Genomic DNA, 26,130 nt, shown 5'->3' with positions numbered 1-26,130 from the left:
GTTATACCTACAAATTGGTGGACGAGAGGCTGCAGAGCAGCCCCGCAGAAAGAGATCTGGGGGTTTGGGTTGATGGCAAGTTGAATATGAGTCAACAGCGTGCCCTGGCAGCCAAAAGCGCCAACCGTGTCCTGGGGTGCATCGAGCACAGCATAGCTAGCTGGTCAAGGGAGGTGATTGTCCCACTGTGCACTGCACTGGTGCGGCCCCACCTCGAGTACTGTATGCTGGTTTGGGTGCCTCAACATAAGGCGGCCATCAAACTATTAGAGTGTGTCCAGAGGAGGGCGACCAAGATGGTGAAAGGCCTACGAGGGCAAGGCTTATGAGGAGCGGCTGAGGTCACTTGGTTTGTTCAGCTTGGAGAAGACAAGGCTGAGGGGTGACCTCATTGCACTCTACAACTTCCTCAAGGGGGGCAGCGGAGCAGGAGGTGCTGATCTCCTCTCTCTGCTGACCAGCAGTAGGACACGAGAGAATGGCATGAAGCTGCGTCAGGGGAAGTTCAGATTGGACATTAGGAAAAGGTTCTTCACTGAGAAGGTGGTTGGTCACTGGAACAGGTTCCCCAGGGAAGTGGTCACAGCACCAAGCCTGTCAGAGTTCAAGGAGCATCTAGACCACGCTCTTAGCCATATGATTTAGTTTTAGGTAGTTCTGCAAGGAGCAACGGGTTGGACTCAATGATCTTTATGGGTCCCTTCCAACTTGAGATATTCTATGATTTTATGATAGTCAAAGGGGACTTTGTCATGGAGATCAGAAGAAGTTGGAGAGCAGCTCAAAATCAAGTGCTATTCATCAATCAGTGCTATGGGTGTTCAGAATAAACGGCCAAACACTGCTCCCCCTAGCCAGAATTGCATTTTGGAGGACAGTTGGGAGACAGGAATGCACATGCCACAGAAGTAAATCCCCTAGGGAACTGGGGGACATATTACCACTCACACATAGGCTACTGGTGCAATCTGTTTTCACTAGAAAAGATCTTTTCAAAAGAGCTGTGGGATGGCTCTCACTTTTCCCACTCTACCAGTGTCCTTCCTTCCTCTTCCAGAAGAGTTCTTATGAGTAGAGGCAAGATTTCACCCAAAACAACTAAAATTGGTCCTTTGCAATGATGACAGTGTGTGAGAAATATTGTAAATGAATGAAAGGTGACAGAGGTTCAGGAAGCCACATACTTTATGTGCCTACCTTTAAACCTATGTGTGAGACCATTTATGACAGTGGACTGACTTGAGTCCTTAAAAATAGGTGAATGCTTAACCACTTTATAAACAGAGCTCTTAAGTCCATAAGGAGTCCACTTGCATAATAAATACCCTTAGAGTCAAAAGCCACTTATGTATACTGTAAAGCTGTGGTGGGTTGACCCTGGCTGGATGCCAGGTGCCCACCAAGCTGCTCTATCACTCCCTTCCTCAGCTGGACAGGGGGGAGAAAATATAATGAACGGCTCCTGGGTTGAGATAAGGATAGGGAGAGATCATTCACCAATTACTGTCATGGGCAAAACAGACTCAACTTGAGGAAATTAACTTAATATATTGTCAATCAAATCAGAGTAGGGTAATGAGAAATAAAAACTAAATCTTAAAACACCTTCCCCCCACCTCTCCCTCCTTCCTGGGCTCAACTTCACTCCCAAATTCTCTACCTCCTCCCCCCGAGCAGTGCAGGGGGACAGGGAATGGGGGTTGTGGTCAGTTCATCACACGTTGTCTCTGCCACTCCTTCCTCCTCAGGGAGAGGACTCCTCACTCTTCCCCTGCTCCAGCATGGAGTCTCTCCCATGGGAGACAGTCCTCCATGAACTTCTCCAACATGAGTCCTTCCCATGGGGTGCAGTCCTTCAGGAGCACACTGCTCCAGCGTGGGTCCCCCACAGGGTCACAAGTCCTGCCAGAAAACCTGCTCCAGCATGGGGTCCTCTCTCCACAGGTCCTGCCAGGAGCCTGCTCCAGCGCGGGCTCTCCACAGGGTCACAGCCTCCTTCAGGCACATCCACCTGCTCTGGCGTGGGGTCCTCCCCGGGCTGCAGGTGGATATCTGCTCCACCGTGGACCTCCATGGACTGCAGGGGGACAGCCTGCCTCACCATGGTCTTCACCACGGGCTATAGGGGAATCTCTGCTCCGGTGCCTGGAGCACCTCCTCCCCCTCCTTCTGCACTGACCTTGGGGTCTGCAGGGCTGTTTCTCTCACATATTCTCACTCCTCTCTTCTGGCTGCAATTGCGCAGTTTTTTTTCCCCCTTCTTAAATCTGTTATCCCAGAGGTGCTACCACCTTCGCTGATTGGCTCGGCCTTGGCCAGCAGTGGGTCCATCTTTGAGCTTGCTGGCATTGGCTTTATTGGACACAGGGGAAGCTTCCAGCAGCTTCTCACAGAAGCCACCCCTGCAGCCCCCCCGCTACCAAAACCTTGCCACACAAACCCAATATAAAAGCACATAAGGAAGGAAATACTATCCAGAATTTGTGGGGTTTTTTCACTTTATAACTGCTTGCTAGTAAGCAGGAGCATCTGTAAGATTTGCAGATCATGTTGGATCACAGCTGAAAATATATGTAAAAATATTTGGGTTTATGTCTGCTTAAGTATTAAAGCTGATGCCCCAGTATAATATTGCACACACAGCTACCTTTGTAACACACACATTTATTTGCCAGAACATAAAGATGCAGAGGCAGTGTTGCTTAGATTCTTAAGGCTGAGAAATCTGTCAGGATGTTGCATTTAAATCAATGACAAGCCTCCCACTGACAATATTGGCAGCAGAATTTCACCCTTTTCCACATGAAGGATAGTTCAGTGTACCTGTAAAATGGGTATAATGATTATTGCCCACCTCACCACGTTGTTTGACTAAAAACTTTTGACTGAGTCCTGAAGATTCCCCCTGTGCACAGATATCCATGACTCCCATCCTATTATTAAGGACTGAGTCCTTAAGGTAATGACTGTGTTCAGTCTTTGAGACCCTGAGAAATCAACAGATGAGCATAGTATTATCATAATCATTAAAGCCAATAATTATACCCTTGTTACAAAGTATATTCTAAAATCATTTTCAGCAGTGCTTCTAAACAGGTGCTTCATGCATCTGGCATACCTTATTTTTGTCTTAACATGTTAGGTATTTGCTCAACTTTTGAGTCATGGGTGCTATAACTGTTGGTGTTGGTGAAGCTCCACCAAGAGACACTGCCAACTATCTAACAGAGATTTGAGGGAGAGGAAGGACTATTCTGCTCATCTGTTCTGACCTCCTGTCATAATTCTTGCAATAAAGCTGTTTTTTTTCCTTTCCACCACATAAGCAAATGTTGTCAAACCCAATAGTTTCAGTATCGACAGAATAACATTTATAGTGCAGTCTAGATAAAGAGGTGGGAGGCCTAAAATAAATAAGGCTGACCCCAATTATCTTTGAAAATCCAAGTATGGCAAAATATACACATATCATAAAAACATTCTCATCTTGTCACACAGAGGTGGAAGATGGTTTATTGCAACATGTGGTACCAGTATGTCCTGGTTTCAGCTGGGATAGAGTTAATTTTCTTTCTAGTAGCTGGTATAGTGTTATGTCTTGGATTTAGTAGGAGAAGAATGTTGATAACACACTGATGTTTTCAGTTGTTGCTAAGTAATGTTTATACCAAGTCAAGGATTTTTCAGCTTCTCATGCCCAGCCAGCGAGAAGGCTGGAGGGGCACAAGAAGTTGGGAGGGGACACAGCCAGGGCAGCTGACCCAAAGTGGCCAAAGGAGTATTTCATACCATGTGATGTCATGCCTAGTATATAAACTGGGGGGAGTTGGCTGGGGGGGATCGCCGCTCGGGAACTAACTGGGCGTTGGTCGGTGAGTGGTGAGCAATTGCATTGTGCATCACTTGTTTTGTATATTCCAATCCTTTTATTATTATTATTGTCATTTTATTATTGTTATTATTATCATTATTAGTTTCTTCCTTCCTGTTCTATTAAACTGTTCTTATCTCAACCCACGAGTTTTACTTTTTTTTCGATTCTCTCCCCCATCCCACTGGGTGTGGGGGGGGGAGTGAGTGAGCAGCTGTGTGGTGCTTAGTTGCTGGCTGGGGTTAAACCACGACACAGTATTAGGGCTTCTAATGTCACACAGCAAATCAATTTCTGAATTAAAAAAAAAAAGTAATTTCAGGTTTTAAAAAATCTTATAAGAGTTCTCCATCTGCCATGTGCCACAGTTGATAGCCGCTTCCTTTTGCATCACTAAGATCAACCTGATCTTAGCCAGTCAGCCTGTGTAGGGTATATGGGCATTGTTGAACATATTAGTGAAAAAGTATTAAGGCTTGGCAGAATTTTCTGTTCTTTGCCTTCTGTCTTTTGCTCTGATTAATACCTATCCTTTTTAATACTGTTCCTGTCTGTCTGATATTTCTTCTCTGTGGTAGATGCCTTTTAAAAGTAGCTTGATTCAGCTGTAGTTGACCTTTTATGGAGCAGGGCTGACTCACATCAAGTTTTTATAGGCCTGCTAGTTTCTGCATGTATGAGGACCAAGGGTCCCCTTTGACCTACAGGAGTTAGAGAGGGACATTTTTGGGGAGGGAGGTTTGGCGGGGGGGGGGGTATTTTCTTTTGAAAGAGCAATGCTTTCTTAAAAACAAAACAAACAAACAAAAAATCAGAAAGCATTTTATTTTTTAGGAGAAAGAAATGCTATGCAAATCCAAGAGTGGCAAATAATTAAACAGTTACAATGAGCATAAACATACCCGTGTTTTGTCAAATATATTAAGACTGATTGTAGCCCAAACAGAAAAATATTTTTGTGTGAGAGACTGGAAAACTTTTGCAGTTGAGTGCCAAATCATCATCATCAGTGGCAGCATCTGATTTGTCACAGCCTCAGCATCAAACACAAACACATACACCATCTCCAATATCCTGCAGCTCTCTTTATTTTCCTGCTCTGTCTCCATCTTCCCTCTCCTCATTCCTCATTCCTTCTTTTATATTCTTTTTGCAATCAGTTTCTTTCCTTCTTCCTTATTTTCTCAGTTCCCTATGGCACTGCATTCAGTTTCTTAAACTTTTCTCTCACCTCTGCCCCTCTGTGGTTCTATTTATTCCTCCATACATTTTTGCTTATGCTTCTCCTACCCCTGCCGACACGTTCATCCTTTTTTATCTTTTCCCTAGCCCTCTTTACTGTAGTTAACCCTTGCACACACATTTTGTCCTACCACATGGCACAAATGCATATGGTGTTCAGATCGGATCATATCTAGCCTCTTTCCAAGGCCCCCCATTCATTTTGGTGCTCTTGACAACAGTGGGAATGACATGGCCTCTTTACTGATTGCACTCACAGCACTGCCCAGAGTACGTGTCAAGTACTGTCCTGGGGCTAGAACGCATTTACTGGCCTGCCTCTTCCAAAGAGATTTTCTTTTCTTTCCACCCTTTCATGAAACCAAGTGGACTAGTGCATAGCAGACAATCTACAGGCAAACTGGAACATTGTTGTAAAGACATCAAATTTCCTCTGATCTGCAGTTCAGATACATTATATGTACAGGTAGGAATTTGATACCATCTAAAAATTCCTGATCTGCAAAACATATATTTGGCAGTGAAACTGTTAAAGTATACACTGTACTTACAGGGTCTTCAGATGCTCAGTTCACCCTGTACATGTTTGTTTATACACAAAACAGAAGCTGTGTGCAACAGAGTTGGAAAAGTGACAATATGTGGATGCAAATAACCATACAGGCAGAAATACATATCCTATAGAGAAAGAGAACAAACTCTGACAGGCAACTCAAGCTCTTGCTACACTTACTCATGATACATTTCTTTTCATGAGCTGGGGCATTCTGAGCAATACAAAGGAAACCACAAGTAGCTTTAATAATGATTATATACTCCAGACGAATGTTACAAATGTGTAACTGTCCTGGTTTCAGCTGGGATAGAGTTAACTGTCTTCCTAGTAGCTGGTACGGTGCTGTGTTTTGAGTTCAGTATGAGAAGAATGTTGATAACACACTGATGTTTTCAGTTGTTGCTAAGTAATGTTTAGTCTCAAGTCAAGGATTTTTCAGCTTCTAATGCCCAGCCAGCGAGAAAGCTGGAGGGGCACAAGAAGTTGGTACAGGACACAGCCAGGGCACCTGACCCAAAGTGGCCAACAGGGTATTCCATACCATGGGACGTCCCATCTAGTATAGGAACTGGGAAGTGGGGGCGGGGAATCGCCGCTCAGGGACTAGCTGGGTGTCGGTCGGCGGGTGGTGAGCAATTGCACTGCGCATCATTTGTACATTCCAATCCTTTCATTATTGCTGTTGTCATTTTATTAGTGTTATCATTATCATTATTAGTTTCTTCTTTTCTGTTCTATTAAACCGTTCTCTCAACCCACGAGTTTTACTTTTTTTCCCTATTTTCTCCCCCATCCCACTGGGTGGGGGGGGAGTGGGTGAGCGGCTGCGTGGTGTTTAGTTGCTGGCTGGGGTTAAACCACGACAGTAACACATGTATTGGTGGTATCTATTGCATTAATACTCTGATTTTCTTTCTATCTATATACATATATAACCCAATACCACCGTATTGTATACCTTTCATCTTCATAAGTAATGGATGGTACATGTCCCACTAGAGAGAAAAAATGCTAAGCCATAAGTATGTTGTGCGTGCTTCTTCTTAATGTAAGATTTATGATTTATTGATGGCTTTTATTTGCCCCTGTTCAAAACAGAGACCATTGAACAGTGGACAGTACATAACACCCCCTCCCCCTTTTTTTTTTGCTTTCGTGCATGAGAAATGATTGTACAAAGCGTCATGGTCCATCTTTAATTCATCCCTCTAACATGCTGATTGCACTACTTTCACTCAGAATTCTATTTTGTATGCAGCCACTTTAACAACTTTGTGTCTGCAGTTTTGAAACTTGCAGGGTTGGCATTATGCAAATGTTGTTAAGGGTTTTTTGTTTTGGTTTGGGGTTTGTTGTTTTTTTTCCTGTTGCAGTGAGGCAACCTCTCCTTGGAACAAGTATAATAAACTGTGTGCATTGCTGGATCTTACAGGAATATACATGTGAGCACACCAAACTTGCGGTATTTATGTACACTGAGGTAAACAAGTTCTAACTGTTCCCTGTTCAGACTTCATATCCTTTTTGGGTCTCCCTACTGCTTCTCTGGTCATTAATTTTGCAATATTTGTTTTCAAGATCTAAGCAATTATAGCTAATTTAACGGGGCATCACTTTATGTTTACACATATATACTCTCTTCGGCTAATTAACTCGACCTGTCTAACCTCCATGCAGATAACTCTGTGTTTGTTTTTAAAATCCATACAAAAATATTGATAATATAATATTTTTTTTCAGGTTGTGGCTGTCAATTTTATTGCGCTCTTTTGGGAAGCAATAAATATACCTTATAACGACCAAAGACGGGTGATAAATCCTCTGCTAGGTCTAAAGCAAATCACCGCCCTTCAGACAAGTAATCCACTACCAATCGTCCAACTTAGTTTCTTTTAGTTGCTATATTCCTTCTTTTATTTAGCGTCATCCCCCTTTTGCTGCTGTAGGGTTTTTTCCACCGCTTGAAATCATGTTGCAAAGGTCAGTAAGGCGCGGAGGAGGAGAGAGCCTCTCCGAAGGAAAACCGGTAGGTGCCTTCCGCACAGAGATATTCAAAGTTGTTAAGACATTAAAGACGTCTCTGTGAGCAGGGGTAGGGACGAGGGCAGCAATAATGAATGCCTAATTGCCTCTTAAGAGAAGGCGCCTTCGCTTAGCCAGGAAGAGCCCTTTTGTATGGCAGATGGTGCTGCTCGCACCGAGAGGGTTTGCAGCTTTCCTCTCCTTGGCCCAGGGGCGGGCGGCCCGCACAGCCGGGAGCCCCCGCGGAGCCGTGCGGAGCGGGCAGCGCCGACTCGCCGGCTGGGGAGCGGCGCGGAGCGGCCCGCTCTCTGCCGCGCAGCGAGGCGCTGCGGCACCCCCAACAGACCGCGCCTGCAGGGATACCCCGGTGCCCTCCCGCCGGGGCGAGGTGGACAAGGAGCGGGCAGCCCTCTCCCGCCCCGCAGCCTTCCGCAGCGACCGCGGGCCCCGACAGCACCGGCCCCCCATGCCCGCCTCGGCTGCTGCTTGTGCTGTTGTTATTGTTGTTGATGATGATGATGTCATTAATTATTTAGGTGTTTTGTTTTGTTTTGTTTTTCTTTCCAAAGCCACGCTCCAGAGCCAGGGGTCTGGGCTGTTTTCCTGGGACTTGAAGAAGCGACCATTGTTGTAGCAGCAGAACATACTGAGCCGGGACGCTGCTTGAGGTTATTTTGGCGAGGCAAATTTCCAGTGGGAACGAGCGTGTTTACGGGGGAGAGAGGACGGGTCTGTCCCCCACACACAATCCTGGCAAGACAGCCTCGTGGGGGAGAGAGTTTTCCCGCTGCCCCGCATCCCCCCTCTCCCGGCAGTTTGTCCCCCCGACGTGGGCCGGGTGCCCTTTGGGGCCGGCGCGGGGCCGGGCTTGGCTCGCTGCCTCCCCCGACGCCCCCCCACGGCCCGCGGGGAGAACGAAAGGGCCTGATCACCCCGGCGGGACCCCCGCCAGAACCGGGACTGAAAAGCGGGCCTTAAACTCCCTTGCTGCCTAGAGATTTCTGTTCACTCCGGAGACAAAATCGCCGCCGTATTTCCTGTCCTCGAACACTTCCTGACACGGGGAAAGTATCAAAGGAGAAAGTTTAAAGCAATAAATATCCCCGACCCGCCTCGCCCCCCGTGTGCGCCCGCGTCTGCCGCTGCTGAGGCCAGGCGGCACTCGGCTGAGGAGAAACTGGGCTTTTCCAGTTCTGTTCCGGACCGCTCGGCCCGACCCGGGCTCTTCCATCTTCTTAACATATTTTGGGTATTTTCCTCCCCCCAAAATCTTTGGGGGTTTATTTTCCCCCACCTGTCAAAGACCTTGCTCCCCTGCCTGCAATCCTCGTTACAGTGTGCCCATTTCTGACCGGATTAAAGCGGGGCCGGTGCCGCTAGCCAGTCCTGTGACACAGTTAGTGCACTCGGAGAAGGCTCTAGGAGGGAATGGATGGGGGTTTTTTAAGCGGTAACACCATTTAATAAGCCAAATTGTATTATTAAAGTCACGAAGGTTTCCTGGGCGCGCAGAAGCCCACTGACAGGTTTTATTGTGTTTTGATGGATTTAGTGCTGTTACGGTACACTTCTCCCTCACATGCAGTAGCTAAAACTTGAAGATTAAAGATCGCACACCTCTAGATGAGTCAAAGCCTACACCCCGGAGCAGCTAATACATTTCGTGATTAATTTCCCCGCTGCGTTGTTTCGTTTCAGCCTTGTGCGAAACCCCTTTCCCCTCCCGGCACATTGCACGGGCTCAGCCCTGGTGTCCTCGCCGCATTCCGCAAGGCAGCGAGGGCAAATCTGAACCTCTGGGAGCCCAATCCCAGACTCTTCTTGCAAAGCATCTTTCTGGCCCAAAGCGCCTCAAGAAAAGTTTTAAACTGGAGCTGACTGAAGGAGCCTTTCTGCGTGCCCGAGTGGCAAGGCTGCGCTGAGCCACCGCGATGTAGTGGGACAAGAATAGCCCTCCCGAAGAATCAGAGTCTCTCTGTGTATGGGGACCTCGCTGACTCCCACGGCCAGGTCCCAGGGTCTGAGCTCCGGGACGATGACCGCAACGGACTCCAGCGGGGCGGTATGGGGAGGCCCCCGCTGCCCCGTTCGCACCCGGGACTCAGCCGCTGCAGCCCGCTACTACCCCAGCCCTCGTCGGCAAGGGCATCTCACTCAGCCCCTAATGCTGCCTCCCTTCCGAAACCAGCACTACTTCTTTATTCATTTCCCAAAGCTGGGGGTGGGGTGGGGGGTGTCTCCTCTTTTTTCCCCCTGTGGAACCGTCCTAGTTTTCACCACTTAACAAACTCAGGACCGAAATTACAGCTGTTCTTTACGGGACGGAAAGGGTTAATCGCCGCTGTCGGTTTGGCGTTTGGTTTGGGTGGGGGTTTTTTCCTTCCCTCGAATGCATATAATCTCATTTGAGCCCCTCAACGTGGTGAAAGCTATTGATTGCTGTGTAGAGTCACCGACTTTTAGCAGGCTCCCCCAGTCCCCTCCCCAAAAGTAAATAAATAAGAAAAGGAAAAAAAAAAAGCAAGGAAAAAAATAAAATTAATATATATTTTCGGAAATGTCTCAAATACGTATAAATCCCGTTTTATGTCTTCCCATTCACGTGTATATTGATATAATAAAAGAGAAATCCTTCAGCAGGGCTTTTCTCTAAATACCTTATTCATTGAAACTGGCAGTTCCACTCATTATTCCACTCCCTTAAACCCGATTCTGATGCTGGCTAAATATAGAGCTTCGCCTTCCTGGGAACGCGAATCGAATACATCAGTAGCATGGGAGGGGGGAAAAAACCCTTGATCAAAGCCTGCCTTTTCTTCCCAATACTGGTTTGTTGGGGCGGAGACAGGTTTCTCCCTTATTGCAAATCATTTGCAAAGATCAAGCTTAAAATGCAATCACCTCTCCCAGAAGTAGTAGTTAAAAACCCCAAAGTTAGGGGGTGGGGGTTAATAATAGAATTAAAACCAGACTGAATTATCAAACAAAGGTGTAACGGTGGAAAATAAGATGCGTTATTTCAGAGCTGGGAGAAGGTATATTTTAATCGGGACAAATTTTTAAAAGAAATACAAACACCCATGGACAAAACCGCAGGGGACGGAGTACGGAAAAACACTTTCCCTGTTTCAGTCTCTCATAAAAAATCCGCGGATTTTTTTCTCAGTCATTGGGATGACTCTTTTTTTTTCTTCTTCTTCTTACCTACGTTCGTATCTTTTGCTAGCTCGCAGCCCGCGAGGTCACCCGGGGAAGCGGGGGGGGAGGGGGTGTCTCGGTATGCCCCGTGCGGAGGAGGTGGGAGTGTGATATTTGCAGAGTACCAAGAGGAAAGGCACAAAAGGTCAGAAACGCGCCCACCCGGCGGGGCCGCGGCCGATCGCCCCTCGGCCAGCAGAGGTCGCCGCGCCGCCTGCGCGTAACTTCCGCGCCCCGGCGCGAGGAGAGGTCGGCTGGGGAAGGAGCGACCGGACGGGGGACAGTCCCGCGCGGAGGGCTGCGCGCTTCTGATCCCCCACCACGATGAGTGGATGAGTGCCGCCTCTGCTCACGCTAAGCACCGCAACGCGCCTTCCACGGAAGACGAGGCGCGCACCACGATCCTGAGGAAGAGGCGGCTGTGGCGAGCCGCGGGGTGAGCGCCCGGCCGCGGGGGGCACGGCCATGCACCCCTAGCCCAGGCGAGCGGCACAGGGGCGACACCGCAGTCCGAGTCGATTTAAATGAAATTGGCCATTACTAAAGACTTGCCCCAAACACGTGCCAGGCTGCCCTAAACTGCCAGCATCAGCAGTAATTCCTGATAATTGCTTTTTGGTTTACTCAGCTAAAACACAGAATTATAAAGTATATATAAACACGGTCTCATATATATATATATATGCAGATACATAAACACACCCACATATACGTTTATTGCCAGTTTCTTGGACACAGAAGTGATCACCTACTAGAGTTGCATTTCCCACTGTTTATTTAAACATTGAATATGTAAAGTAACTGTGTTTGTTTAGAACCATATCTTTACCTCCTGACGCTATCTTGACATCATTTAAAGACAGCTTAGTTATCTCTACAAGTGGCAACGTTGGGTCCCACTTCTTGTTTGAAATAAAACTGGAGGGTGTGTTTGCTTCCTCAGCTTTGCAAAGGAAAACAACTTGCAAACTAAGTTAGGACTCCGAGGAGGGCTGTTGTTTAGTAGCTGTCTCATCAGCAAATGCAAGTTTCAGAACTTTTTCATGGCTGTTTTACTGCAACCAGATTTCCCCGCTGTAGTGGTTTAACCCCAGCCAGCAACTAGGCACCACGCAGCTGCTCACTCACTCCCCCCACACCCAGTGGGATGGGGGAGAGAATCGGAAAAAAAAACCCCAAAACTCGTGGGTTGAGATAAGAACAGTTTAATAGGACAGAAAGGAAGAAACTAATAAGGATAATAACAACAGTAATAAAATGACAATAATAATAATAAAAGGATTGGAATATACAAAACAAGTGATGCACGATGCAATTGCTCACCACTCGCCGACCCATGCCCAGTTAGTTCCCGAGAAGCGAGCCCCCCCCGGCCAATTCCCCCCAGTTTATATACTAGACATGACGTCACATGGTATGGAATATTCCTTTGGCCATTTTGAGTCAGCTGCCCTGGCTGTGTCCCCTCCCAAATTCTTGTGCCCCTCCAGCTTTCTCGCTGGCTGGGCATGAGAAGCTGAAAGATCCTTGACTTGGTATAAACATTACTTGGCAACAACTGAAAACAGCAGTGTGTTATCAACATTCTTCTCCTACTAAATCCAAGACATAACACTATACCAGCTACTAGAAAGAAAATTAACTCTATCCCAGCCGAAACCAGGACACCCGCGGGAAGATATTCCGCGTGAATATGGCTTTGCTTCTCTTTCACTCAAACTCTAGTCTCGCCGGTTGCCTTTTAAAAAATAGGACTTTGTAAAAAGTATATTTTCCTGATGAGTAGTGATTGGAGGGCACTAATACACTACGTTGATGAGGGCGGTGTAACAGCCCATATGGAACAGAACACAAAAATAGGATTTAAACAAACTCAAAGGGGACGTTTAAGATGGGGGGGGGGGGATTCAGAAGGGTTTGGGGTGGACACGCTCGGGAGCGGGTACAGTTTCGCGCACAGACTAAAGGAAACTCACCGTGTAGCCTAAGCGGAACCTGCTCTTTGAAAGGAGCAGGCTACGGGGTGCCGTACGCCGGTGTGCAGCTGGGGGCGCGGGCGTCGCACCGCACCGCGCCCGGCCGCCGTTCTCGGGTCTGGGCTTTCCACATCGCCTCCGGGGACCAGCGCTGCAGAGCCGCGCAAACGGCAGAGTTCGCGTCTTCTTCCTTCCTTTTTTTTTTTTTGTAAGAATTTTTAAAGGATTCTCCACGGGGAAAGGCAGAAGTTCTTCACTTTTCTCCCCGAATCTCTGTTCCCGGCCAACCTATGAAACCGTCTAAACACAGGATGCATTTCTATTTACGGATGAAAAAAAATAAAAGAAGGAAAGGAAAATGATCTAAAAGGGATTGGAAAACATAAATAGAACGGAGGAAGTGTTGAGAGACTATTTAAGATAAATATTTGTACCTTCTTCGATCTTGTGTTTAACAGAAACGCATGAAGCTTTTATCCACGATTTTAAGAGAGAAGGAGGCTGGAGGAAAAACATAAACAGTTCCATCTCGTGGCTCGGGCCATGCCCAGCCAGCCTGCCTTGCCCTCCCTGCTCAGGGCAGCTACACCTAGGAAAAATAAACGCTCGGAAAGGAAATAGCTGAATTAACCCCCCACCCCCAAAAAAACCCCAAACAAACCCAAAACAAACAAACAAAAAAACATACGGAAATTGTAAATATGACACGGCAAGCCCGAGCGGGGGGAAGAGGTGGAGGAGCACGAGTGGGCCGGGAAGGAAAATAAAAGGTGTGACGGGAGATAAACGGCGGGAACGGAGGAGACAAGAAAAAATATAAAGGGAACTACAACTAAGGAGCAAGGAAAAGTTGCTGCTGAAGTCGCCACACTGCCAGACGCTAAAATATGATCATCAGAACAGCTGCGCCGTGCCGCCCGCAGCCAATGGGCGCCGCGTAGGCGTGACGTCCCCGCGCATGACGTCAGGCCAATGGCGAGCGGGCTGAGTTTGGAGCAGAGAAGTTTGAGTAAGAGATAAGGGCGAGGCGAGTGCCCGAGCCGCTAGCATCCAGTTCCCGCGCAGCCGGACTCCGCCGCGCCTCATTCTCTCTCCACAGCCCTGACAGTATCTCCCTGGTCGGTGGTGTTTTGTTTTGCACCCCCCCCTTTTTTTTTTCCATTTCGAGTATTTTTAATTTTTTTTGTTATTACTACTTCTACTTTTTTCTTTTTATTTGCGACAGCTCTCAAAACTACTTTGAGGTCCTAAAACGAAACCGTATACTATTTCACTGTGGACATTACACCCTCTTACAGATATGGGAGACATGGGAGACCCACCAAAAAGTAAGGCGGAATTTTTACCGTTGTTGGAATAAATGTGCTGTCTATTGTAATCGTCTCAGGCAGGCGAACTGCTAAAGAGTTGAACTTCATTTGAATGGTAGAGAAGGTGCCTTTGTTGCCATGCCTGCATGCTTGCTGTGTTTTAACCTCGTAGCCTTGTACGTTATAATAGCCTGGGGTCCTGCTCTCTTTTAAAGTTTGGGGAGCAGGCAGGATTTTAATGGGATCTCCAACCACGGAGCCTTAAATTCTCTTCGTGCTAGACTGCGGTGAGGCTGTCTAACTATCCAGCACCTAGTCCGTCTAGGGGAATTAGCATTAGATTTGCAAAAGAGAGCAAGTGACAACCGTAATGATGCTTGTTCTTCCTAGCAGCCTCGAGTCCCCTCTTCTATGGCAAAGGGCTGAATGCATGCGTTCGACGTTTCCAATCAGAGCCTCTTAAAATATGAAATCAAACATATAGGTGCTCTCCCCGTAAGGAAAGGAATCCAAGCAAGCAAACAATAAAATAAACTCACGAGGGAGTTCGGAGTTTTGATTCCGTGCAAGGAATGAGGACCTTCACCCCGAAGACTGTTCACATCTGCATTTTAACATATGTTCCGCCTTCTTTCTAAACGATGGCACATTTCAATTACTATTCAAAAGTGTAATACTCTTTAAAAAAAAAACACAAACAAAACCCCAAAAACAACACTCCCAGAGTACGCCCTATAAGGGAACGACACTAAAACTGTGTTTATCTCTGTAGGAGAGTAAACGGTTAGTCAATCATGTATTTATTTTCATTTCAGAAAAACGCCTGATTTCCCTATGTGTTGGTTGCGGCAATCAAATTCACGATCAGTATATTCTGAGGGTTTCTCCGGATTTGGAATGGCATGCGGCGTGTTTGAAGTGTGCAGAGTGTAATCAGTATTTGGACGAGACCTGTACGTGCTTTGTTAGGGATGGCAAAACCTACTGTAAAAGAGATTATATCAGGTACGCCATTTACATTGTTTAATTCATCGGTGAATTTTTTTTAAAACTTTATAAATCTGACAGAGGCAGGAAGAGGAACAATTGTGAGAAAGAGGATGAAAAGACAATTGGTATATTTTTAAATGATTTTCCCATAGATAGACAGGCGAGGAAAAAAAGTTCGAGTTGTCAAGTTTTTTATTCCACAAATTCAAATATAAATCTCTGTGTAAATAAAACCGCATTCGGAAACAGCTAGCGACTGTATGGGACCCTCCCGAGGACTTTGGCAATGCATCCTGTGATTCTAACAAAGTGGGAAATCGTAGGTAATGGAGAATATTTTCAGTAGTGTAGATATTATGAGCAACGCGGAACTGATCGCTTTTTAACACAGCCTGAGAAATGCATCTCTGTGTGTTTTTGCAAAGGCATAATGGCATTCATAAGAAAGGCACTTCAAGCATGTATGCCGTAAAAATAAATACACAGGCAAAAAAAACCTATTTAAACTAGGCCTATCAAAAACAAACAAACAAAAAAAGCAAATGAAAAGCAAAATCAAAACTGAAGTTTCCTTCAGAATGAAGGATCGTTTTGTGGGAAGGTTAAAACCTAGACCGAAATGTTTCTTCGCTAAAATAACTGACATTTAATCTTTTTAAATATTATCCCCTTTGGTGATATCTGACTGTCCTTTCTTATCTTACTACACTGATGAATTAGAGCAGATCAAGTTGCCCATCATCTCTGTTCGCGAACAATTTGGTATATTTAGATAATGGAACCGCTTCCTTCCTCACATTAAAATCTGGTAACTGATCAAATGTGAGAGTTGCCGATCCTGACACTATAGAGAAACCAAAGCAGGAATTTCGAGTGTGTTTATTATTTGTGCTCCTGGGTCATGCTGATCCGTTTCAGTGTCGCCTACTGGGTTTGCCAAACCAGAACTTTGCATGACACTGAGGTACAGACAGTATTTTTTTTACAGAAAGTTTTGGGAGCAAGTACCTACCTAGCCACCTAAGATATCTTTTCTAGTTTCTTCGTAATTCTGAATTGAAATAAAGCACTTGGGTCTTTCCTTCTCCAGTGCACAGTTCATAAGCAGATCGTTCCTTCAATCCATGTTGTGAGATTATTCTCAAAGTTTTACTATGGCGAAAAAACAGTACACTTTCGTCCTTTCACTAATTTCAAATGAAAGGAAAACGTTTGGGACTGAGATGTGCTCACTTACCCTCTGCAAGAACTCAGCGGGCAAAATTTAAACAAACAAACAATAAAATGCAGCTCTTTTAAGTTAATACGCAATACATTTCATTTGCTACAATTTTAAAAGTAAGATGTACATTATGTGCAAGTCGACTTTGAATTAGACCGTGAGCCAATCTATAATTGTCAGACGTGTGGGCAACCCCCCCAACTTTTGTACCTATTAATGCATGCACTTTGCGATCGCGCTGTTCTTTTGCCGTTTAGCTGTTTGTTTGGGGGGTTTTTCTTCTCAAAACGTTATAATTCGGAAATACGTAGCTCTGAATATAGGACGAGTACACCTCCATAGACATAGCAGCTAAAGATGTGTGTAAATAAACATCTGTATCCACAAGTATACATCTCTAATGTATGACTCTCTCTAATGAAGTGTACTGATGAGGAAATGTGTGGGGATGAATATTAGCTCAGTTTTAAGAACAGCTTTTACAGTTCTGTGGATTGTGTGCATGTACATGTGCATGTATCTGTACATTTGCGGAAAGATGTTAATTTTACTTAATACCGAGGAGGCTGGCTAAGGAGCACTCGGTGGGAGCCGAGAGACTGTGCTGTTCTAGACACCCGAGTTGGAGCATTTTCTCACCTTCATCTACTGATGGGTGAACTGTCCCCCTCTCCTCCACGGGAGAGGAGGAACCCACCACCCACTCCAGAAACCCATTATTTGCCGTGTGGGGCTGTCAGCGAGCAGTTGCCCTTTCACTCCTGCCGGAAGGCTTGAGCCCCGGCTCAAGGTGGGAGCATCAGCAGGAGGGGAGACGAGGCAGTGAGGCTGAGGTGGGGGCAGGCTGCAGAGCCAAAGCACCCAAAATGCCTTGTAGTAGGGGGTGGGGGAGGGGAGTTACACTACTATAGATGTGAGCGTGTATATATATAAGGGTGTGTGTGTGCATGCCTATATTGTTGTATAAAATGAACCTGGTGAGAGGGGACAAGGGGAAGAGCCCCGGCCGCTGGCAGAGCCACCCCTGCCGCGTCCCAGGGGCTAAGCTGCCGGCAGCCCAGGCACGCATTAAGCGGCAGAAGTCCTGAGTGGGTTCCTCGCAAAAATATCACCATTTGGTGAGGCTGGCACGTTTGTGCGTGAGGAGCGGATGGCAGCTTCGCCAGCCTCGCCTTTTCCCGGTGTACCCGGGCGGTTCGGTTTAGCCCTGGGCCAGGCTAGGTCAGGTCCCCCCGCCGTGAGGAGGGAGGGAGGGAGGGAGAGGGCAGGGGCGGCCCCTCGCCTGCTGCAGCCCGGGCGCTGGGGCCGGAGGGAGAGGTCGGCATCTCCTCGGGAAGGAAAGGAGTCGCTTTTTTGTTTCTCCCCGTTTCTCCCTCCACCTCCGCCGCCCCTTCCCTCTCCTTGCCCACCGGTGTGTCCGGGGCCCCACCGACTTTTACGGCGTGGGTATCGAGGCACCGACAGCAAACGAATCCGTTTTACTCCTTTCCTCTTCTGGCTTCTGTGTTTTCAAGGCTTGTTTAACTAGTGGACTGCATGTGGCGCGTCTACGCGGGGCCACGGGGCTGCCCACGAGCGGGAGTGAAAACCTCTCTCTCTCTTTTTCCCCTTCCTTTCTTACACCACCACCCCCCCCCCCCCCCCGCCACTTCCTTGCCCTCCCCCTTCCCGTGCTCTCCCTCCTTCCCTCCCTTCCCCTTCTTTCTGGGCTGGGCTCTGCTCAGGTTATACGGCATCAAGTGCGCCAAGTGCAGCATCGGCTTCAGCAAGAATGACTTCGTGATGCGCGCCCGCGCCAAGGTGTACCACATCGAGTGTTTCCGCTGCGTGGCCTGCAGCCGCCAGCTCATCCCCGGCGATGAATTCGCGCTGCGGGAGGACGGCCTCTTCTGCCGGGCGGACCACGACGTGGTGGAGCGGGCCAGCCTGGGCGCCGGGGACCCCCTCAGCCCCCTGCACCCCGCCCGGCCGCTGCAGATGGCAGGTACCGCCTGCACCCGGCGCCGCGGAAGCCCGCGGGGTTTGGCGCCGCCCGGCCCGGCGCCTGGCGGGGAGGGCCTGCCGCATGCAGTGGGTCCCGCGCCCCCGCGGAAAGGCGGCCCCGAGCGTGCGCGCCCGCGGAGAGGCAGCGGCGGCGTGCCCCATACCCGGGGCTGCCGCGGGTCCGGCTGCTGGGAGAAACGCCCGCGTACGCGGTATGCGTGAGGCGGAGACCCCTGCGCAGGGGGCCGCGGCGGGCTGCACCCCCCGCCAGCCTGCACACCTCCTGCTCCGACCGCGCACCGGGTGCAGGAGCCCCCCCTGAGCCTAGGACAGTCGGGAGCCTAAGTCGGAGACGGACGAGCCGATGCACGGCAAAGGACAGACCCCTCTGCCTCCGGAGCATGTGGAAAAGCTGTTTTAAGCACTGGAAGAAGCGGGGTCCGAAAAGAGATAGACTTCATAACTACAGGCGAGCACTTAGGCTGTAATTTAAAACTGTCAACAAGCTAATCTTCAGTAATTGCCTTTTAAAGTGACTCTGCCTTCTTGAAACGTTTTATGTGATTTGATGAGAATTTCATTTTAAAACTCAGCATTGTAACTTCAGTGTCGCCCCACCTCACAACTTTACTTACACTTTTAGTTCTCGACATGTACTCAGAGACGCTTAGCTTTAGGAAGAGGAACGTCTCTTTGAGGCAAACTAGGCTGGACAAAACAAGGTTGGCCGGCGTTATTGCTGTGCAAGTAACTGTAACTCGAAAGGTTATTTACAAACACAGCTATATTTAAATGGGCTCGTTTCCCGCTTCTGAGCTGCTTTCAGGTGACATCTATATATAGGGAGAAAAAATCCCGTAGGTGATCATTGCAGAATTTTAGAGAGATTGTATGTGCTCCCTATAGCATGTTTGTGCATGTCTCCGTAGGCATATTGTGTCGGCAGGTACAACACTGCTAATAATTGAAGCCTTCGTATTGTCTTCATCGAATTTGCTGATTTATTATTATAATCAGAGAAGTCGGAACCCGACTGTACAAAAGTGAGCACTTTTGAATATTAGCTAGCCAGGGTTTTAGCAAAAAAAAGTAATTTTTATTTTTCCCTTGACTGGGTCAAATTACATCTAGATAACTACAGCTACACAATACACAGAAGAATAGCACAATCACACGAATACTTTTAGCTCTTGATGTGATGTTACCTGTTGTTTTGCATTTCTTGGCAGTTTCCAGGAGTTGCTAGGCTTGCTCTCCTTTTAAGGAATTGGTGAAACATTCATATTTTTAATTATTCATCAAAAGTTGACATAAATTCATCTAGCACCACCACTTTCTAAGATAGACCTCCATCTCCCGAACTTTGGGATACAGGGGTCTCACGGGATTTTCCTCCATGGTTACAGTGCAGCGGATTTGGCTTGTTTTGCTTTGATTTGGAAGCATCAAAATGCCGGGAGCTGTTGCAAGTTATCGCGGCCTCTGGCTAAACTGAGCTAGATTCAGTATAGAAGAAGCACATCTGAATTATGATTAATTTAAGAAGTATTCTTTTATTACTTTTCAGGTCAAAAATCTGTTTTGGTGATTTGTCAGGAAAAATACATAAACCCCTCCCGCCCCTTTCCTGGTGCACGCATACCTTAGTGAACTCGCCCTCCCCTGTCAAGTCTCATACAGGTTCAAGCTTCTGTCATTAAGGGTTTTGGGGGTGGTGGTTTGTTTTTGCAATATCTGGAGTCAGAAACGTCAGTCCTGTCACTCCACCAGCATATAAAGCAAAGGAGGCTGCAGGAGCTCTGATAGATCTGACTGCTTGAATGGCCTTTGAAAGAGGGTTCATCACCCACCACCACCCCCCCCCCCCCCCCGCCTTCTCCTGTCCCACCAGTTTAGATTCATAGCCTCTGCAGACTCCCTGCTTCCTACTCATGGGGACCCTGTTCCTCTCTTCCCCTTCCCTTACAGCAGAACCTATCTCTGCCAGACAGCCAGCTCTGCGACCCCACGTCCACAAGCAGCCCGAGAAGACCACCCGAGTCCGGACTGTCCTTAATGAAAAACAGCTTCACACCTTGAGGACCTGTTACGCTGCCAACCCCAGACCTGACGCCCTCATGAAAGAGCAACTGGTAGAAATGACTGGCCTCAGCCCGAGGGTCATCAGGGTTTGGTTTCAAAACAAGCGGTGCAAGGACAAAAAAAGGAGCATTATGATGAAGCAACTTCAGCAGCAGCAACCCAATGACAAAACTGTAAGTGGCTTCAGCCTTTGACCGTGTTCTGCCTTCCTTCCCAAGGAGAAACGCCTGGGCTATGTCCAGCCCGGCCAGCCTCTGGGGTCGGTTTGACGCTTTTGATTTTGTGGGAGCTACCTTAAAACAAAGAAAATTATACCGCCTAACTATTATTTGCTTGTTCTGCTGTCAGTGCAATTAAAACAGACCATAGTGAAAAGCCGATATAGGCTGCTCAAGCGAATACATGTCTTTTTGTGGGGCTAAGGATACGCAGTGGATTAGACTAACGTCTCTGCAGCATGAATTGCGACCTGCAGAGCTTATGGGGTGTAATAAACCCACCCTTGTGTAATATTTATATTGCAAATGCAAAGGACTCCTTGAGGGGAAAATGACGCTTTCACCCTCTTCAATGGTTTTACACAGGAGTAAACCCAGAAGTAAAACCCATGAGTAAAAGGGAAATTGGATGTATTTTCTTAGCACTTTATATACTACAATGTGTATATGTGTGTTTGTCAGTGCGCTTACTGTAGAAAAAGACAAATGCAATGCAAAGTTTATGGAATTACCATAGTGTTTACAGGTTATTTAAAATATATATAGTTCTTGTGTAGAAATACATTGAGTTCTTGTCTGCAGGCATATGCACGTGTGATGCAAACAAGCGGAAAGCACTGGATTCAGCATAGCAAACTGGCTGTCTCCATTTTAAGCTAACTTTTTTTTTTGCTGTTGTTGTTAGTCCACTTGAAGAAGAGTATGTTATTCTCCCTGTGTATATTGACTGACCTGAGAATGACTATCAATTCATAAAGCTGCCTAGTTAAGTGGAATTTTAAGGAGTTTCATTTTACCCTGTTGGAATGAAATAAAACACGATGTTATTAGCTCGCCTGAACAATCTATTTGTCGAGGCTTGGAGTTATTTTGTACACAGTGCCTGCACCACAGGGCATACTGGGAGGGCTGGTTTTTTTTTTTTTTTTTTTTTTTTGAAAGAGCGCAGTACTGACCTACCCCAGGTTTGTCGTGTGATGGATATATGATCCAGTTAAGGTCACGCAGAACAAAACCAGCCTGGATGCAAAATAGAAAGGGAACATGATTAACTGTTTCTTGAGCCAAATCGTGCATTGGCAGCCAAGATACAGAGTGCTCGTGTTTAAGAAAGCTTGGGGGGCAGAGGGGGTATGCCTTTGAGAGAAATATGAGGATTAAAGGGAAAGAAAGTAAACTTCCACTGTGATAAATGCAGCAGGTAGAAATAGGCTGACCTAGAGTAGAATAGAGTAAAACATTCACAGCAGATTAACAAAGCAAATACAAGCGACAGCGACTGTATAAATAAGATAGAAAGTAGTTTATTGACTCGGCGCTTATATACAATGAAGTTAACCAAGCTCATTAACATCTTTTGCTGGGCTGTTCACAGAATATCCAAGGGATGACAGGAACTCCGATGGTGGCTGCTAGTCCGGAGAAACACGACGGCGGTTTACAGGCGAACTCGGTGGAGGTGCAGAGTTACCAGCCGCCCTGGAAAGTACTGAGTGACTTCGCATTGCAGAGTGACATAGACCAACCTGCTTTTCAGCAACTAGTAAGTGTCAGTTCCCAGCTGGAGCAAGCCAGCCTGTCCCTGGGGCAGAGCAATGGGGGATTCCCTAAATGCACCGGATGCCCTCAGAGAGATGAACAACTCAGACTAGCCGGGTTTTCCTGAAATTGCAAGGTGGGCATGATGGCACTCTGTAAATGTGGCGAATTGAACTGATTTAATAGGGCTTGGTGCAAAATCTACTTTAGTGCATAGCAGAGCTCTTGCTGAGTTGAGTGGGAGATGGATAAGGCCCGACCCAGGTCTGAGACTAACTTCAGCTTGCACACTCCTGAAAGCACCTCTATCCAGAGAACTAAAACATTCTTCACATGTCATTTAATTGTATGTACATTTATGACAGCAGTTTCTAAAATTCGCCCCTCCCCCCTTTGGGCCAATTTTTCCTTTATACTATAGGGTGGATTTTAAATATATGATTGCAATGTCAGTGTCCTTGTTTTGTCACACAAACATGAGTAGCTTAATTAAATTGTCAAAGTCCTTGTTTTACGCATGTACCTCTAGATATAACTGTATATATCTATATATATGCACAAATATATACATATATATAGTTTACATTAAATGTTGTGCTTCACAAAGGGAATTGTTAGTATGTATTCACATGAAAAATTCAAACAATATAATAAACTGCCTTAAGCCAAAAGAAAACAGACATTTTAGAATAAATTCTGTTCTTATCTCACTTCCTTATGCCTATGTCATTTAGCAGCTCATATAGGACCATATCATCTGCAATACTTAGGCCCAACAAGGTGAATTAAGGATAGAAGTTCAACCTTAACTCAATTTCCTGGCCTAAGTGTGTTAAAATCAGATCTTTAAAATAATAAGGTATGTTGTGTATGGTTTTTCAGTGATTCAAAATAACACTTAATGGTGAAACATTAATATATAGACCCTTTTTTGATGTGTTGGGCATTTTTTTTCAACAGGAAGTGATGGAAAACAAAGGTTTGTAGCCATGTCTAGAAATGTTTTCAGACCTTTTCAGTTTAGTATCACACTCTTACAGGATCGCTTTTTTTTTTTTTCTTTTGCTCAGTGGCAGGCTGCAGCGTGCTTCCCTCCCCGGCACACCATACTTGCTTGATCAAGAAGCTGCAGCACAGCAGCAGGGCTGTTTGCATCATCTTACCTCTAGAGCAACCACCGGTTTTCCTGCTTTAATCAAGCTGTCAAGCAGACACAAGAAAAAGTTATTTCCTTTGGTTGCCTTACTTATTGTGCCTTAATAGGAGACTTTAAAAACCTTTGATGCAGTGAGTTTTTGTAAGGTGTAGGTCTAAAAAAAAAATAAAATAAAAAGGCAGAATGGAAGATGGATAGCCCAAATACACACATACATATAGATAGATAGATGATTAGATAGACAGATAGCTATTGATATATATTGGGCATAATGTCTGATACTGAAAAGAGTTAAAATGAAGAACTATGGATGGAACAGACAGTTCATTGACCTTTCAAGGCACTTCTCTAATCTGGAAAGGGCCTTAATCACAGGATCAGCCAGCTAAATAGGTGCCAAAGAAATGCTTTTGGATTAGCAAAGCTCCACCCTTCAAATCATGCCTTTTCCCATCGCTGCTCCTAAACTAATGGGGCACATTAGAGTGGAGAAGTGTGACCTTTTTTATCAAACTGGCTCTTGTTAAAAAGAGATACTACCTGCTTCAAATCACAAATGAAAGAGGATGGCTTGTTTCAAATGCCTTCTGCTCCTGGATGCTCCTTCCAGATTTATTTTTATTATGTGCACAAAAGGGGAAAAAAGTAACTTTGCAGTTTTGTGTCAAAAAAAGCACATGCACTCTTAAATAATTGACTAGAACATCCTGTTGGGATTGCCACTCTTGCAAGACAGGGAAGAAGGCCTCATTAATAAGGTTGGGTTTTTATTTGCTTGATTTTTCAGTCTTTTTTTTTAAATTTTTTTAACCTGCTTTTTTTCGGTGATTTGGTCGAAGGCCTGAAGAAAATTCCTATGAAGTCAATGGGGAAACTAAACAAAGCAACAAGCAGTGACACAGCCTCCCGTGGAGATGTATCAGGCCATTTGGCTACATGCCTGTATATTTATTTTTGCATTCCTCTTTGCCTGCTACTTTTCTTTGATTGTTACAGTTGTAAGAATTCTTTTTTTTTTTTTTTTTTGACAGGTTAATTTTTCAGAAGGAGGACCCAGTTCCAATTCTACTGGAAGTGAAGTAGCATCAATGTCTTCTCAGCTCCCAGATACGCCCAACAGCATGGTAGCCAGTCCTATTGAGGCATGAGGAACATTCATTCAGTTTTCTGTTGTTGTTTCTGCCCTTACCGTCACCCCTGTTGGAGAGAGTGGGAAAGTGACCGCATTGGGACTCCAAAATTCAGGGGGGAAAAAAGTATTTAACAACCCTGTAATGAACCTAGCAAGGAACTGCTCTATGAAATGAATGGAGTCATGTTTGAAAAGACAAGGTAATATGGTAGCAACACTGTGAAGACAATCATGGGATCTTACTAGAATAAATACTTAAAAAAACCAAAACCCACGCTATTCAATCATCAGAAGAGGATCAAAAAGATGTTTTCAAAATGTAAAGTATTTGTACTCGTGGATCTCAAAAAAAAAAAGTGAAAAAAATTATCTTTTCATTTGACTGCACATCTTAGGGAGAAACCAAGGTAGAGGGACTTTCTCCAATCCGAATGGTGCTGTTTCTATATTGGTCATTGCCCTGCCAAAAGGAACTCCAGTAGGTTTTCCATCATCAGGAAAGAGACAATTTAGCCCTGCAGTGTTGAAAGATTCATTGCAGGAAGGTGGAGCTGCATTGGTTTGTAATGTTGTTTTTATTTGACTCTTAACAAGGGGTTATTTCCTGGGTCTCTTCTATCATGTACTGTAGTGGGGTTTTGGTTTTGTTTGGTTGAGATCCACCCTCTATCAAGTCTGAGGTGATTAAAAATAGGTTTTTTAATTCTTCTTTAAAAACCAATTTATAAAAGCATTGCAACAAGATATACCTCTATTTTGCCACAAAGTGTCTCGGGATTATGTTTGAAATGTGTCCGTCTAAGAACCTTCCCCTCCCCCAAAGATGTATATAGTAATTGGTTAAAACGACTGTTTTTCTCTCTTTCTCTTTCTTTCTCTCTCAATAAAGAGAAAAAAGTAAAAAAAAAAAAAAAAAGTAAAAGGAAAAAGAAAAAAATCCTTTTTTTGGCTCTTGCATTGCAAAATTATAAGGTAATTTATTATTTATTATTGGAAGACTTGCCACTTTTCATGTCATTTGATTATTTTTTTGTTTGCTGAAGTAAAAGAAAAAAGAAAAGGTTGTACCGTGATCTTTGAATTATATGTCTAATTCTATGTGGGCTTTGTCTTTTTTTTTCTTAAATATTATGTGAAATAAAAGCACCATATGTAGAATTATTATATCTTCAGGACTATTTCACTAAATAAGCGTTTGAAATAGAGAAAATAATAATATTAATATTAAATAATGAACAAAGCTCCCTCTTTTAAATATTTAAAAGTTAGCAGCTAAAATACCTGAAAAAAAATATTGCATGCAAAGCAGGTCATTAGTGAATAAAAGGAGTGTGATATTTTATTGCAAGTATTAACGACCAGCTTGTAAATTTCCGTTTCAACAAGTATATCAGGGCTAGTTGGATGCCTTAGCTTTCAATCGATAACGTTAGAAACTCTCTTGTTCTCCCCCTCATCCCTTGCTCTTAAAAGTGATATTACTTTAGGTATGATCTGACATAACGTTAAGACATCTAAAGAACTGGGAGCTCAGGCTTTTTGCTGAGTTCTATTATTTTTAAAAGGAAGTGCTGTATACCAAAGCCTCGTTGTTGAGATTGTTGAAATGACTTGTACTTTAAGTATAAGCTCC

The 26,130-nt window shown here is 45.5% G+C and overlaps 1 protein-coding gene and 1 long non-coding RNA gene across 3 annotated transcripts; one reads left to right on the top strand and one right to left on the bottom strand.

Moving 5' to 3' along the window:
• Positions 1-12,484: 12,484 nt before the first annotated feature.
• Positions 12,485-13,726, bottom strand: LOC121232829. Its single transcript, XR_005931718.1, has 3 exons — positions 13,554-13,726; positions 13,300-13,454; positions 12,485-13,165 (listed from the first exon to the last, which is right to left on the bottom strand). It is a non-coding gene; the product is annotated as an uncharacterized LOC121232829 (long non-coding RNA).
• Positions 13,727-13,905: 179 nt separating this feature from the next.
• LOC121232845 (insulin gene enhancer protein ISL-1-like) lies at positions 13,906-24,753 on the top strand. Of its 2 annotated transcripts, none has more exons than XM_041121318.1 (7): positions 13,906-13,983; positions 14,091-14,193; positions 14,991-15,180; positions 18,112-18,371; positions 20,342-20,625; positions 22,046-22,213; positions 24,397-24,753. In XM_041121318.1, the coding sequence occupies exons 2-7, from the start codon at positions 14,166-14,168 to the stop codon at positions 24,511-24,513; spliced, it is 1,047 nt and encodes a 348-aa protein (XP_040977252.1). In that variant the 5' UTR covers positions 13,906-13,983; positions 14,091-14,165; the 3' UTR covers positions 24,514-24,753. The 2 variants fall into 2 exon arrangements, with proteins under 2 accessions (XP_040977252.1, XP_040977251.1); XM_041121317.1 differs by having other exon boundaries at positions 20,339-20,625.
• The last annotated feature ends 1,377 nt before the right edge of the window (positions 24,754-26,130 follow it).

The sequence above is a fragment of the Aquila chrysaetos genome, chromosome W (assembly GCF_900496995.4).
Source record: "Aquila chrysaetos chrysaetos chromosome W, bAquChr1.4, whole genome shotgun sequence".
NCBI lineage: Eukaryota > Metazoa > Chordata > Aves > Accipitriformes > Accipitridae > Aquila > Aquila chrysaetos.
Note: the sequence above shows the minus strand (reverse complement) of the source record. Positions and strands in the feature narration are given on the sequence as shown.